Here is a 14075-nt window from a genome sequence, read left to right as displayed (position 1 = left end):
ACAATAAAAACTAATATATAGGCCTAACCTTATCGACCGGCTAGTTGATTCGATTTTTTATCTGAGAATCTTAATTTCCCTCAATGTCTAACATAAGAATCTACATTTTTCCGATATACAGAAAGAATACAAGGCATATATTCCTTAAAGATGGAGTGCCATGTTTTTTTTCACCCTAAAACATGATCAGGTCTTATTGTTATATAAAGTGTACAGTATTTGTTAAAATGTTGTTTTTATGTGGACACGCCCACCAGTTCATTAAGTATGCCTGGTTTGCCTGATGGGTGGTGATCCACCTGAACTGAAGCCGCACCCACAGCTGTAGTTGTGTGATAAAGGGGGAGGGGTTAGGGGAGGGTAATGTGATGATAATGTGATGTCACTATATTACTGTTTTTTTCATTGGCACGTTTGACTGTCAAGGGTTCAGCCTCCAGGAAGAAACCCTAAATACAAAGGGAATGCATCAGTGTACGACTCCAGGGAGTCTAATAAAGTACTGTCACCTCATAGACACATGAAAAACTGGAAAAACAAAAAAAATTGTGGCACTCCATCCTTTAATCAAATTATTTATTTGACCATTTGAGATAAAGGGCCAGGCAATGGAACCTTTTGTATGAGGAATAAAATGAAATGAAAAGTGCACTGTCTTGTCTGTCACATCACATGCAAAAGCAGAGACTTTTCTGTGGCTACCAAGGTGGGGGGGACTTTTTTTTTTTTATCCAGCCCACATGTGCGTTCCTCGGCCACACGTGCGTAGACAGCATTATATTCATAGAAAACCACCCACTGATGGAACCGCATAATTTTCCGATTTAACGATTAGCTATTAACAATAACATCCCTAAATGACACTATTGGCCCTAGCTGTCTTAACAAATAGCATATCTACAACCTCACATCGCGTGTTGTGGTGAGCTTTTTGGAGCGTTGCTAACCGCTCCAACATGTGGCTTTGTGTGTATGTCTCTTTTCCCATTGGCCAATGAATGATACTGTAGATATTTCATAACTTTTGAATAATTTGTTATTTAACAAAAGCCCGTAGCTGTAGCCAATCATAATTCTTGGTGGAACAAATTAAATTAACATGATCTGTGAAGTTGGCTACAGGCATTAGAATGAAAATCAATTCTTGAATCATGAATGATTAAATACTCATTGAACAGTGTGGAAAATAAATTGCTAATTATCCCCCCCCCCCCCCCAATAGCGGTGGATGCAGTGACTTGTTCTGCTGTTATAGGATGCTATAGATGATGCTTAGAAGATAATGGTCCAATTGGTTCCCTGTTTACTTTGGCCAGTGGTGGAAAGAACATTTACTCAAGTTATTTCCATTACTTTAGATTATTTCCATTATTTTGGACTGTTCCACTCCAAGGAACAGCAATGTCCGTGTGTGTTCACCTATGTGTTCACCTATGTGTTGGTTAATGAGCACCAGTATAATGAGTACCAGTAGGGGCGCTGTTGTGCAGAAACAGAGAGAGGGATCACTTTTGCCTGCTAATGAGAGAGAGTGAGAGAGAGAGGGGGGGGTACATTGCAAAAACATCATATCTGCAAGCTCGCAACATGTAACAACACGATGCGTTTTGAACTAGATTAGGGATGGTAGGGTTGTTTGTTTGAGAATATCTTCTCATGTTTTCTCATTCTCTCTCGTTCCTGCATCATGACTTTTTTTCCCCATTGGTTTGAGCAAAATATTGAAGGTTAATGCAGAAAGCAATATGGCTGGATGAATATCATACGATTCATGTTTTACGATTCCTGTAGTTTCCATAGCAAACCTTTATTCAATTCTCCAGCAGTTCCTGAGCAAATAGTTAGTTTTTTAAAATTCTTCGTATACATACAACATAACTTTTAATAGGATCTCGTAAATACCAAGGATACAAAAAACAAAACCAAAAATATGTTCATGTACACAAATAAAACAGAAAAAGTAATTGTCAAAAGCCATTACATTACATTAAGATTCAAAACAAATCTCTTGATCAATACTTAACACACTTGTACACATCTTAGGTTTCCTTGTGAACGGATTTGGTTTTCAGTTTGTGCTTTGGTCCAATGCTGCCAGTTGACTGCAGGTGCATTTTGAAGAGATAAATAATGCTGGTTCTGGGACAACTCTCTGGAATACGTGGGAATTCAATGTATGGACACTTTACAATCCGGGACGCAAGAGTTAAGGATGATTTATAATGTGTGCCGTTGTCATACACTGAAAATAGCCAATCTACAAGCTCGCAGCACGAGGTGTTGTGAGCTTGTAGATCTTCGTTTTTTTTTTAAATGCATGACGCAGTGCACAACCAAGTATAACTCGGGCTTTAAACTAAGCAGAGCACACATGCTTCAATTTTTCCCCTCATATACAGACCGCTTTATGTAAAAAGTGCGTTTTGAGTTATTAGTGTGGTTTAGAAGTACTATAATTATTCTCTGCCTCTGAAGCCATTTGCGTGTTGTTAACTGTTGTTGTGGCTATTGTTGTGGTTAGCAACAGTCCGTTTCTAGGGGTGGGGACCATCGACTGCATCAAGGCCCTGCAGCAGGATGTAGTTGGTTGCCCGCGGTAACAACCCCTCCTCTTCCCCGTGTGTTACCACTTCCCAGGGATGGGAACCCCGCACTCGTACCAGCCCACAAAAGGATGGGGCGTGCGTCTGCCGATAGTTCCAAATGTCACTGGCTCCTGTCTGTGATATCGGTGATATCCTAGAGAATGAAACGCACCAAAGTTGACATCCATCCGTTTCACAAATGTGAGCACTCGCTGTGTGTCATTTATCAGTAGAAAAGTTATTTTCTCAGATTCTGAGTTACTTTCTGTGGGCTACCCTTGTCAGAATAACAAATGAAATGGTAGAAATGTACCTAGATAGAAACAACTAGCTAATGTTCTGAAGTGTATATTTACCTTGTGCTGTGGGCAGATTATTTGAGAGGTAGACAGGGTCTGTCCTTCCATCCAGATAGGAGTCTACGAACTGACAGTGGTCTTCTCCCTGGCCAAATGTGTCTCCTATGCTGTAGAAGGGATCTGTAGGAGAGAGGGAGGGTCATGAGCAATCTCTACCAAATGTAAAATTTGGCATTGTAGGTATGTAAAGTGATCAAGGTACAGTAGGTTACCCCTAAGACTGTCTCCCATGAAAATCTTGTATCGGAGCGAGTTGCACAGAACCACTCCCACAAACTTCCGGTACCAGGTGCGCTTCACGTACTGGCCGCCTTTACAGGCACTGTGGGCGTGGTTGAACTTGAAGGTGAAGGGGATCCAGATTGGCTCTCCACCTGTGGAGGGCGCAAGTCAAAGAGAACACGCTTTGACATTTTAGTCCAGCAAGGAGAGAGCAGGTAGGGATTCAGTAGCTTTGCAACACACTTGGCATTGACTGTAGTGGGCAGAGATCCTGTGTCCCTTACCATTATATTATATTACCATATAATGATATGGTAATATAAAATAATGGAATATTATCCCATTATATTACCATACACATTCCATTTCCATTATATTTTATGTACCAGACATTGAGACGTATGGTGAGATTTCCTCTGTGTTGAATGGATTTACTACAGTAAATGGAAATGGTGAAAATGAACCTTCTAACAGCATTGACCGTTGAGTTAAAAGGCGTGCATACAGTGTTGGAATGGAAAGATGGAGAAGTCCCAGTCCTGCAGAGCGGGGCCGATGAAGGACGCCAAGTGGGAGGGTGTAATAGACCAGTCACCAGCCACTTGAAACCTTCACATGTAGTTTAAGACATGCTTGTATGTTTGTTCGTTTTGTTTCCCAAATAGGGCAGTTTCCCAAATACTCTCCTGAAACACTGATTAGACAGGAAATGGAATGTGAAAAAACGTAAGTGCTAGTTTAGTACGTGTGCCAAGGTGACGAATATGCATTTGTTTCTATGATTTAACTCAAGGCCATGCTGTGTTTCTGTGTCGGGTCCGAACATGAATCAGGAACCTGTTTAAACAGTCCAGGGGAAAGAACTGAATCTCGGCATCTCTGGGATTAAATTTGATTATTCTCCTTTTTAATAAATATTCGTGCCAATAGAGCATCGCAGTCCCACCTTCTTGAGAGACCCGGAAAATAAATCCCCGTTCATTTTCCTCATATACTTTTCAGAAAGTATTTAAAGACGTTTACGCCGCAGACAAAGCCAACTCTTGTCGTGACAAATCATGACAACAAACAAAAAAATTCGGGCCAAACAAAGAATTAGAAAGTAGAAAAAAACGGCAGGTTTTAACCTTTTTGTTGTTTTTCTTTTTTGTAATTATTAGTTTGGTCCAAAATATTGTGTGTGTTGTCATGATTTGTCACGACAAGAGTTGGCTTCGTACGACGCTTAAAAGGTCTTTAAATAAATACGTTTTGAAATGTCTATGGGAAAAATGCATTGAGATCCATTTCCTGGGCCTGGCGTCGTCATGAAAGGGTGCGGGACTGCGACGCTCTATAAGCAGCACACTGTGGCAAGGTTGAGTGATGGTCCTCGTTTTGCGGTAGTGGGAAGATAAGTGTAGGTGAGTGGGTGCTGAGCCGCGTGTTAATAATAATAATAATAATAATAAACTTTATTTATATAGCACCTTTCATACATAAATGCAACTCAAAGTGCTTATAGTGGAGGGTGGCTGTGTTTTTCCTCCAACATCTGTGCCAGGTTATAAAGAAAAACAAAACCCAGTGAAGGAGAAAAGGAAACTACATTTATTTTGTATTTTTGCTATAGCCTGCCATGAAACTACCCATGTTGACAATTACACAGTTTCAAGCGTCAACATAGTTGAATGGTGAGAAAGTAATGCTTTTGTAATGCTACCAAGCATGGCCGAATGAATAACATTCACAGCATGTTACAAATTACTCTCTCCTGCTGCACTGTTAGTACAATGATAGGCCTTGTGAATGGCACTCAATGATGCATGCAACCTAACATATCCAGAGAGATGCTCCTCCCCAGCCATGCAGTAAATCACCTAAATACACTGTTCATGCACCGTAGCGCCCCAAGGGCTGCTAAAGATGGCTGCGAGAAACGAGACAGAGAATTTTTCCCACATCCATACCTCATTCTCAAATACTCTAAAAACACAGTACACTGTAAAACACTCAGTGTTGAACTAACACTGAGGATTTTACTGTGTTGCGCAATTCTACTGTGGCACAGCTTTTAGCCACAGAAACCTTCCACGTGTAATATTTCATGGTTGACTCTTCATAATCCCAGCTTGGCATTAGTAAGCAAAAGGCATGTTGACCTTAAATGATAGATGATGTTGAGAGAGTACTGTATGTACTGTACTTACCAGGTGGTCTCTCAATGAGCAGTGGATCATCTGAAAGCAAGACAGAGAGGATTGTACCCATAAGGTATATTGCGATCTACCAGATCACAAAGAAAGGCTGTGCAGGTAGACCACATGACATGCCCCTAAAAATAATATTTTTAGGGGCATGTCATGTGGTCTACCTGCACATATATATATATATAATTTAAATATAAAAACAACTCTTTTTGGCATCTGACACTTGAATTAAGGTGACTTAATTTATTAACATCAAAAAGGGCCTGTCAGCTCAAACCCACAATGCAATAATTGTTTTCAAGTGTTGTGCACAAACATCAGTAACATTACAAAGTTCTGTAAAATAAATCTATTGCCAATTCCATTTTTCCGCCTCTATTTCCCATTCCAGGTGCGTTTGTCTTATATATTTAACACCATATGTAACACCAGCGCCACTATTCCAAACAAAGCACCCTCAGGTAATTTTTTTAAAGCTAATTATTTTTCAGCAAGGCGATAATATTTTTTGGTGGTTAGATCTAGTTGAGCTGGTCATTTTAAACTTAGCTCTCAAGTAAAAAAAAAGTGTGGAGTGGACACCCTGGTATAAACTGCTGACGTGTTGTGACTGCAGCTTTTCATCATATGCGTGTGTAAAATGACTATAGTTACGTTTTGCAATGGTACTGTATACACACCTGATTCCGTAACATAGGTGAGTGTGTCGCTGACTGGGCCCAAACCCAACACATTCTTGGCCTGCACTTTGAAGTAGTACCTGTGTAAAAAACAAAGCATGTCATTAAATATTTTAATGAGACATTTAGCTGTTAAAGTGTCATTCTGCCAGTTTTGTTGTGACTGGGTCAGCCGGTGAGCAAAATGTTAATGACCATAGCAGATGACGGGACATACTTTTAAGTCTGGTTGATTTAAGACAAGTCTGGCCATTATGTCCTCATGAACACAAAGTGAGCAAAGTGCAATAAAATGGTCATTTGGCACATGTTGAAGCTAGTTGTTGGGAGTGAAAGTAGAGGGACGACGGAAAAAGAGACATCTTGCGAAAAAGATAGGAAGGGGGATGAAAATGAAAGACAGAAGAGTGCGTGCGTGCGTAAGGGTGTTAGACATGAGGTAGGAACTTCACACTTTACTCTCCTAGCTGCAGAGCAGAACAGTCTGGCAGTGAGCTCACTTTGTCTCAGTGAAACCCTGCGGTGGATTCATAAAATCCCATCAGATTAAAAACAACACCAGCAGTGACGACACAAAGACTTTGCAAACTTTTCCACAGTGGCTTCCTCGTGTGTGTGTGTGTGTGTGCGGTGTGCGCGCATACATCAAAAATGTACATAAAATGTGTGCACTGTACGTGTTTGTAATGAGTGGTCTTTCCGACCACTCAAATGCAAATTCACCTCTTCACACACACACACACACACACACACACACACACACACACACACACACACACACACACACACACACTGCAAAGAACACTGTTGTATACACTATACACACAACAAACACTAACCTGCTCAGGGTTCAGTGTCTTGCTAAAGGACACTTCCAACACTTATCCAGGAGCCCTGCCGGCCCCACTAAACGTGTGCGTGCGTGCGTGTCCTGTGCTCTGTGGGGGTGCGGACTGCGGGTCACATACAGTGAGTTCATGGTTTGTTAATTTCTACCCAAACCAGACCTGGATCGAAACACTGTAGCCATGTTAAACCCTGACCAAGATATATAAATCACCAGAGGAAGAGAGTGCATTGGCACTAAGAGAAGGCTAAAGACCAAATGGGGTGAGAATGTGGATGGGAACAAACCCAGGAGGCAGAAAAAACATCTATCAGGATTCAGGAGACCCCAAGGGGAGGTAAACGCAAATTCCCATAGAAAGGATGTGTCATTCACTGCTTTGTATTTGTTGAATGATGTATTATAGTTTTTTTTCTACTAGGTTGATGAATTTAATACACTTCCCAGGACACACATAATTCCCAGGACTTTTTGTGTTGTCCTTTTAGCCTTTTATGTCTGACTGTACCTCGTTCTGTTTACATTTCGGACTAATGAAGTATTCAATCAATCATGAACCAGAGATGATAAAACTACTCCAGTCTATGCCACTTAAACCAAAAACAATATCATAAAACTAATCTTCAATATCTCCCCTTTGGGCGAAAAGCTACTGTATACAGTAACTGTACACACTACTCTACAACACACTGTAGGTTAACTGCAGCGCTTCCACCCAAGCCCAGCTTGGCTGGATTACATGGCCTTCAGTAGGTGTTTCACCATGGAGTCATCAGGGAAGACAAATGGAGAGCCTGGAGGTGTACGATTCCCCACATGCGGAAAGACTGAAATGTATACATGTCTTCAATTAGGCACAAGCAGCCGAACCAACACAGTTACTGGAAGTCCACAAAATAAGAAGAGAGTCCATAAGTTAAAGACTAGACCTGTGCCCGTCGGCCACTGGCATACTTGGGAACGATGCAAGAAGGCAAAGCGTGTGTAAAATTTGGCGAAGGGTTCTCAAGTTACGTGAATTACAGACGTACAAACAGAGACGTGGTGCGTTTATCCCTCCCCTAAAAATGTAGTACTCATTTTCAAAAAAGTGTACAGAAAGTGTTAAAATTATGTTTTTATGTGGCCACACCCACCAGTTCATAAAGTATGCCTGCTTTTCAGGTGGGCAGTGATCCACCTGAACTGAAGCCGCACCCACAGCTGTGGGCATATTTCAATATTCTAACCACACCTGGGGGTCTATTAGAACAATGTCAACTTAGACGCATACAAAACAGAAAAGGTGCAAAAATCATGGCACTTCATCTTTACATTTTCATGATGCTGATGTGGGTAAATGTGCAGGAATGGATATGTGTGCAAGCGCGTACCAAAATACAAAAGTCACAGATGGAACACGTGCATTGTACTGCAGGTTGTGTTTCAGCCGTGAAAAGTTATGGATATCGCAGGATCTGGACGCCAGAAGCCAGAAGGACCCTCCGTCATCTGAGGGAAATGTCTGGACGGCCCCATAAACCACGCTCAACCGTAACCAGGAGCGACACGCTACCTTGGACACGAATCGGCTGCCACGGAGGGAAACCTTTTCAGACACTTCAAACAATCAGACAAATCTCGCCCTCATCCCCAACACACACTGACGTGTCAGACCTCTACTGTTTGTGTTTGGTTTCTGCAGTCATAGATACGACAATTAACTCGCCTATCATAGCTCAGACTGACCCATATGCCCACGGCTGACACAAACACAGTTGATTGTTTTTGGATGGAGCCTGCACATCTGCACCAAGTTAACAGGTTTCAGTTGATAAAACTGCAGCCTGGAGGCAGATATTATGCAAATAGTTCCTTGCACTTTGTGTACATCTGCAGTTGCACTTCTGTTTGTAGTTAAAGCTCGCTGCGGTTCATGGCAGCCATACAGTAAAGTCAGTGTTGCATACGCCTGACGTGTCTTGCATACTGCTGCTGCTACCATGGTAATTGTACTGTCACGCAATGCATGCATGCAGTTGTGATATGATGCCATATGATTGATATAATTTCAAAACGGATCTAAATAAATTAAAAAATACTATTCCTGGAGAAACGGTTTGGGGCCTAGTAGCTCGCTACTTGATGATGATGTATTTTGACTCGCATGACATCACTATGCTTTCATTAATTTACATGACCGTGCAGGTATGTTTTCGTCCGGTGCTACGATGCGTATGTCCCATGATGTGATGAAGATATGTACCAATACCAGGGTATAATTGGTTTACGATGGTGACGTAATGATGATATGTTTCAGTGTCGGGTGGATTAAAGGGACATACGCATCAAATGACCCAAGTAACCACAGTACTGTATACCACTAATCAACTCACAAATTACATATACATATATACATAGAGGCATGTCCTTTAATCACGTCATTATGTTCATCACGCCATATGCTGCTACGGGACATACGCATCAAACGACCCGAGTAACCACAGTATACCACTAATCAACTTACACATTACATACATATACATAGAGGCATTTCCTTTATTTTTCTTTGAGAAACTACAAGTGGATCCTGGACACTTCTAAATCGATGGGACTGTATTTCTTTTATAGATAGAAGCTTTTACCATACTTCAAAATACTACTTTTTACCTCCAAAAGCTAGGTACGTAGCAAATAGCTAAACCTAATAATTCAATATTGCAAAAGTTCTTTCACAGACAGGCTGAGATGTGAAAGTTTGTAGCGGTCGACAGTACTTGCGCGCTCTGCCATTTATGGCCTACTTGGGTGCAACAAGCAAGTAGGCACTCGACAGAGTGCAGTTCTAGTTAAAAAACTGCTTTTTGTTAAATAGTAAGAAGTAGTAGTTGTAGTACAAAGGTTAGGTACTTATAAGCTATTCATTTCAACCTATACCTTTTCGGTCGTCCTAAAATGCTGGTTAGTCGGGTTAGCCAATCAGGGACTTATAGAGGCACAGGTTTGTGAAGCCAGCGGTTTGTGTAGACCAATCAGGGAAGCTGATGCTTACAGTCTCCTGAACACCCAGATAAAACGGTTGGTCCGCTTTTCTCTGTTTCTCTCACTCTGTCTGTCTCCCATTTTATCTACATGGTGAGAATGATTCCAATGTGTAACATTAATTAATTTTGCACAGAAAGAGTTATGCGGCTGGGATGTCAGAAGAACATAGTGGTGTTCTGTGTATTTTTGATGCATTGACATTTACTGTATTTGGATAGAGCCACATTATTCTAAGTACAGTACGTATGCACTTGCATTCCAAGGGCTTTGATTCACGTAATATCATATATGGCCTGGTACCTACAAAGTACTTACCGGAATGTAAAGTAGGTGACCAACATGCATGCTAATGCGTCCGCACACACAGCGAACATAGCCTACATAATGGTTAGCATGGGGTAACTTTGAATCATCACAGAATCACCATAGTATGCTAAGAGAAGAAATTTCTCAAATCCTTTGTTGATCAAGGATTGTATTTGTCTATAGAACTGGGACCAGAGTACATGGTGTGTATACGTATGTGATGACGTAATGTGGTTGAAAAAAACTTGGCTGTCACTTTGAAGAGACCAAGCGAAATTATTACTTGCGCACTCTGCTTGCGCAAGTAATAACTGAGCCTGACACCAATTGGCATAATATAGCATGATAAATGAGTCTCTATTTGTACTCCCAGGTCTCAAACAAAAGGCATTTAACAAGCGGTAAACATAACATGACGTTGGAACCAGCTACAAACTCATAACATTTGCAGTTTTCTCTTGGGTCCACTTGAGCTGTTTCCATACACTTGTTTTGAAAGCTATGACCCACAACTCCTGAGACGTGGTTTTGTGGAGTGTTGGACTGAAGCTGTGTGTGTGTGTGTGTGTGTGTGTGTGTGTGTGTGTGTGTGTGTGTGTGTGTGTGTGTGTGTGTGTGTGTGTGTGTGTGTGTGTGTGTGTGTGTGTGTGTGTGTGCATCAAAACAGGTCGGCAGTATTTTCTTTAATGCTCCTTGTGCGTAGCCAGGATCTCAACGGCACTTCTCAGCGAGTCACATTTTGGGTCGGATTGCGTCTGTTTCTTAACCTGCCTCCATTTAACCAGGGCTGATTTACTGCACTCTGCTGGCTTTCCATACTCTTATATAAGCCTAGCCTTCTTGTCTGAATCCAGCTCAGCCCTGATTAGCATCAGTCTAACCTGATACCAGCACTAAACAGAAACACACACACACACACACACACACACACACACACACACACACACACACACACACACACACACTTGCACATACATTATACATGATTTTAAACACATGTATGCAGACAAGCATGCACGTCACACATACACAATTGCATGTTCCGCAACTAATAGGATGAAGCGATAATGCTATAAACATTTCCCAAGCACAAATAAACAATCCACAAGCAACACAGGCAAGCACCGGCTGCAGTACAGACAGACACACCCACCATAGACATTACGCATGTGTAAAACATCCTGTAAACAAGCATCCAACCTCTTTTGCTGTTGTGAATTATTGTTATTATTGTTCTTTATGTGTCCGGTATGTGCTTGCATGCAGGCAGCAGGCAACTTTCTGCTGAATGTAGTGTACAAAGTTAACTCGCGCACAGATTCAAAAGTTCACATCCTATGTGTGCGTATGCACAACGCATGGCAATACACACACAGATTTGGACAAAAGCATATAGCCTATACAAGTTGATAGCGTTATATTTCTCGAGGACCTTCCGCTCATTTCCACTGACTGCATTCATTTCCAAACCCAAACTTTAACCCTCACTACAACATGCGACACCCAGCCACTTTCACACAGGACACACACAGGCAACAATATGACATACAATACATCATTGCTGCTATGGTCAGCACAAGCAGACTGCCAAGCGGCAAAATGTACTTTATATTAGCAGCCATCTTTGTTTGTAGTATCATCCTGGCTTTAGTATCAACGTTTTTATTTACCCTATATAAATCATGTAAGATACAACTTGGAGAAATCAAGCAAATCAAGTTATTTAGTGTATTGGGATATGAAGGTGAGGAACTGCAATAGAAGACCACGCACGCACGCACGCACACATACAGTACATACGCTTGGACTTTACCAGGTATGCCATCTGGTGGCTAATGAACCAAATACAAATCTCAGAAGTTGAAGCAGTTTTTAAGGACCCACTTTTAGGCCAGTGCAATAGAGCATGCTTTTGCCTTTTTTATACCTTACCCATTTTAACCACATACATACATACGCACGCACGTACGCACACACGCACAAATTAACGCACTAATTACCTGGAGTTGGGCTTGAGGTTCTCCACAGCCAGGTGTGTCCCAGTAGACGGTCCGGTGTTCCATCTGTTGTTGAGGACATCATCATATGAAGCACTGTAGACCACGTAGCCTGTAGGACGCAATGCAGGGCAAAAGGTCAAATTTAACACTTTCTTTTTTTAATACTATTTTTATTAGGCATTTTTTGTATGACATCAGAATATTATCGACAATGATAATGAGTAGATCAGTTATAAAAATGAAAAAAATAACAGGCAGTGTAAATGTTCCACATACAATACATAATAAAAAAGACACATAAATGTGATAAACATGAAAAAAGTGTGAACAGACAAACAAAACAGACAACAGGACAGACACTCTTGCTCTCAAACTCTCAAACACTTTCAATAGAAACTACCAATCAATCAATAATAACAATTAACTCGGATCTCATCATCTCTGCCTGTATTTAGGACTTAAAGTACAGAATTTGTTCTTAAATGGAAGTGAGTAGTGTTTCTTTTGAAGTCAACAAGTCATGCAAAACAGTGTGTAAATGATAATGTTAACCTACAGTACTGTATATCCTTAAATGGAAGTTGAATTTCCATTCCAAGACCAAGACCCAATGTCAGTTACCTAAACAAAACATCAACATCAACATCCGTAAAGGTATTATTTTGTCAAAGGGCCCATTTTTGTTTTAAAGCTGGTGTCATCAATCATTATGACAGTGTATGCATGATTCTTTCCTAATAGCAGCTATTCGATTTTGGATCAAATCTCTTCAATTAAACACATTGCGTCTGATTAGAAAGACAAAGAGCAAAGAGAAAATAATAGAACTAGAATTGTGAGGGAAAGGTTATGGAAATGGGGAATTGTCTTCCAGGAGATGTGAAGGAATGGAGGTAATTTTCAGTTAACAGTGAAGAGTAATATTGCAGCCCTGGTTATTTTCTATAGTCTTCTACGACGTGTCCAGATTGCTGTCCTTCACCTCCTGTTTTCTCTGCCTCTGGCTAATGCTCAGACGCCTGCGAGTGTCATGAGGTCATGGCAGCCTTCGATCATTCCTCTCAGCCAATGGCAGCCAGCGCTGCCACACGCCAAACTATATCAAATCGTTCTTATTGGACAGTTAAGGGTCTCCTATTTTTGCTGGAGCCATGCCAACACAGCTGGCTGCAGGAAAGAGACAAGGGAAATAGTAGTGGTTTACTTACTCTCTCTTTCTCTCTCTCTCTCTCTCTCTCGCTCTCTCTCTCTCTCTCTCTCTCTCTCTCTCTCTCTCTCTCTCTCTCTCTCTTTGTTTTTCATTCTTTCTCTGTTGCTGACATTTTGAGGTGAACTGCTGCAGTGTCTGAGCTACTGGTGTTTGCTGTATGCCTCTTGTTCACTTTCTATTCAATTGTATCTTTTTGTATGCCTGTCTGTCTGCCTATTCATTGGTCTAATATGTCTGTCCATCCGTCCGTCCAGTCATCCAACCAGCCATCCGTCCAATGGCGGCCACACCCACCATCTATCCATCCACTGATCATTGCTGGCTACAGAGAAGTGATGCCTCTTGCCTCTACTTAATACTTTGGCCAGTTGTTCACAACAAACACAGAGTAGACATGGGATAGGGCTGCAGAGAGAGATAACTTCAACATCTGGAAAACCGCATAGACTATGAGAAATGACACAGATGCCGATGGAGAGAGAAAATAAGAGAGAGGGATTACAGAAAAGGCCATTCTTTCAGTAGGCAAGAAATCTATTAGTATTTGGTTTCATATGGTCTCTAAAACCCAGTGAGCAGGTAAAAACAAATCTGGGTATAATTATGGATTCTGAATGATCTTCATATCCCAAATCATATTGGTAACATTACTA

The 14075-nt window shown here is 41.2% G+C and overlaps 1 protein-coding gene across 5 annotated transcripts in view; it reads right to left on the bottom strand.

The window, feature by feature from the left end:
• Window positions 1-1788: 1788 nt before the first annotated feature.
• fndc1 (fibronectin type III domain containing 1) overlaps window positions 1789-14075 on the bottom strand; it is a 48290-nt gene continuing 36003 nt past the window's right edge. For all 5 annotated transcript variants that reach the window (XM_080790205.1, XM_080790207.1, XM_080790206.1 and 2 more), the window contains 6 exons: window positions 12213-12321; window positions 6036-6115; window positions 5356-5385; window positions 3157-3318; window positions 2942-3064; window positions 1789-2739 (listed from right to left, as the gene is read on the bottom strand). In XM_080790205.1, coding sequence (XP_080646331.1) covers window positions 2624-2739; window positions 2942-3064; window positions 3157-3318; window positions 5356-5385; window positions 6036-6115; window positions 12213-12321 — 620 coding nt within the window. In that variant the 3' untranslated portion in view covers window positions 1789-2623. The remainder of the gene's footprint in view (window positions 2740-2941; window positions 3065-3156; window positions 3319-5355; window positions 5386-6035; window positions 6116-12212; window positions 12322-14075) is intronic.

The sequence above is a fragment of the Protomyctophum bolini genome (assembly GCF_963924005.1).
Source record: "Protomyctophum bolini genome assembly, chromosome: 19".
NCBI classification, from domain to species: domain Eukaryota; kingdom Metazoa; phylum Chordata; class Actinopteri; order Myctophiformes; family Myctophidae; genus Protomyctophum; species Protomyctophum bolini.
This window is presented reverse-complemented; position numbering and strand designations above follow the sequence as displayed.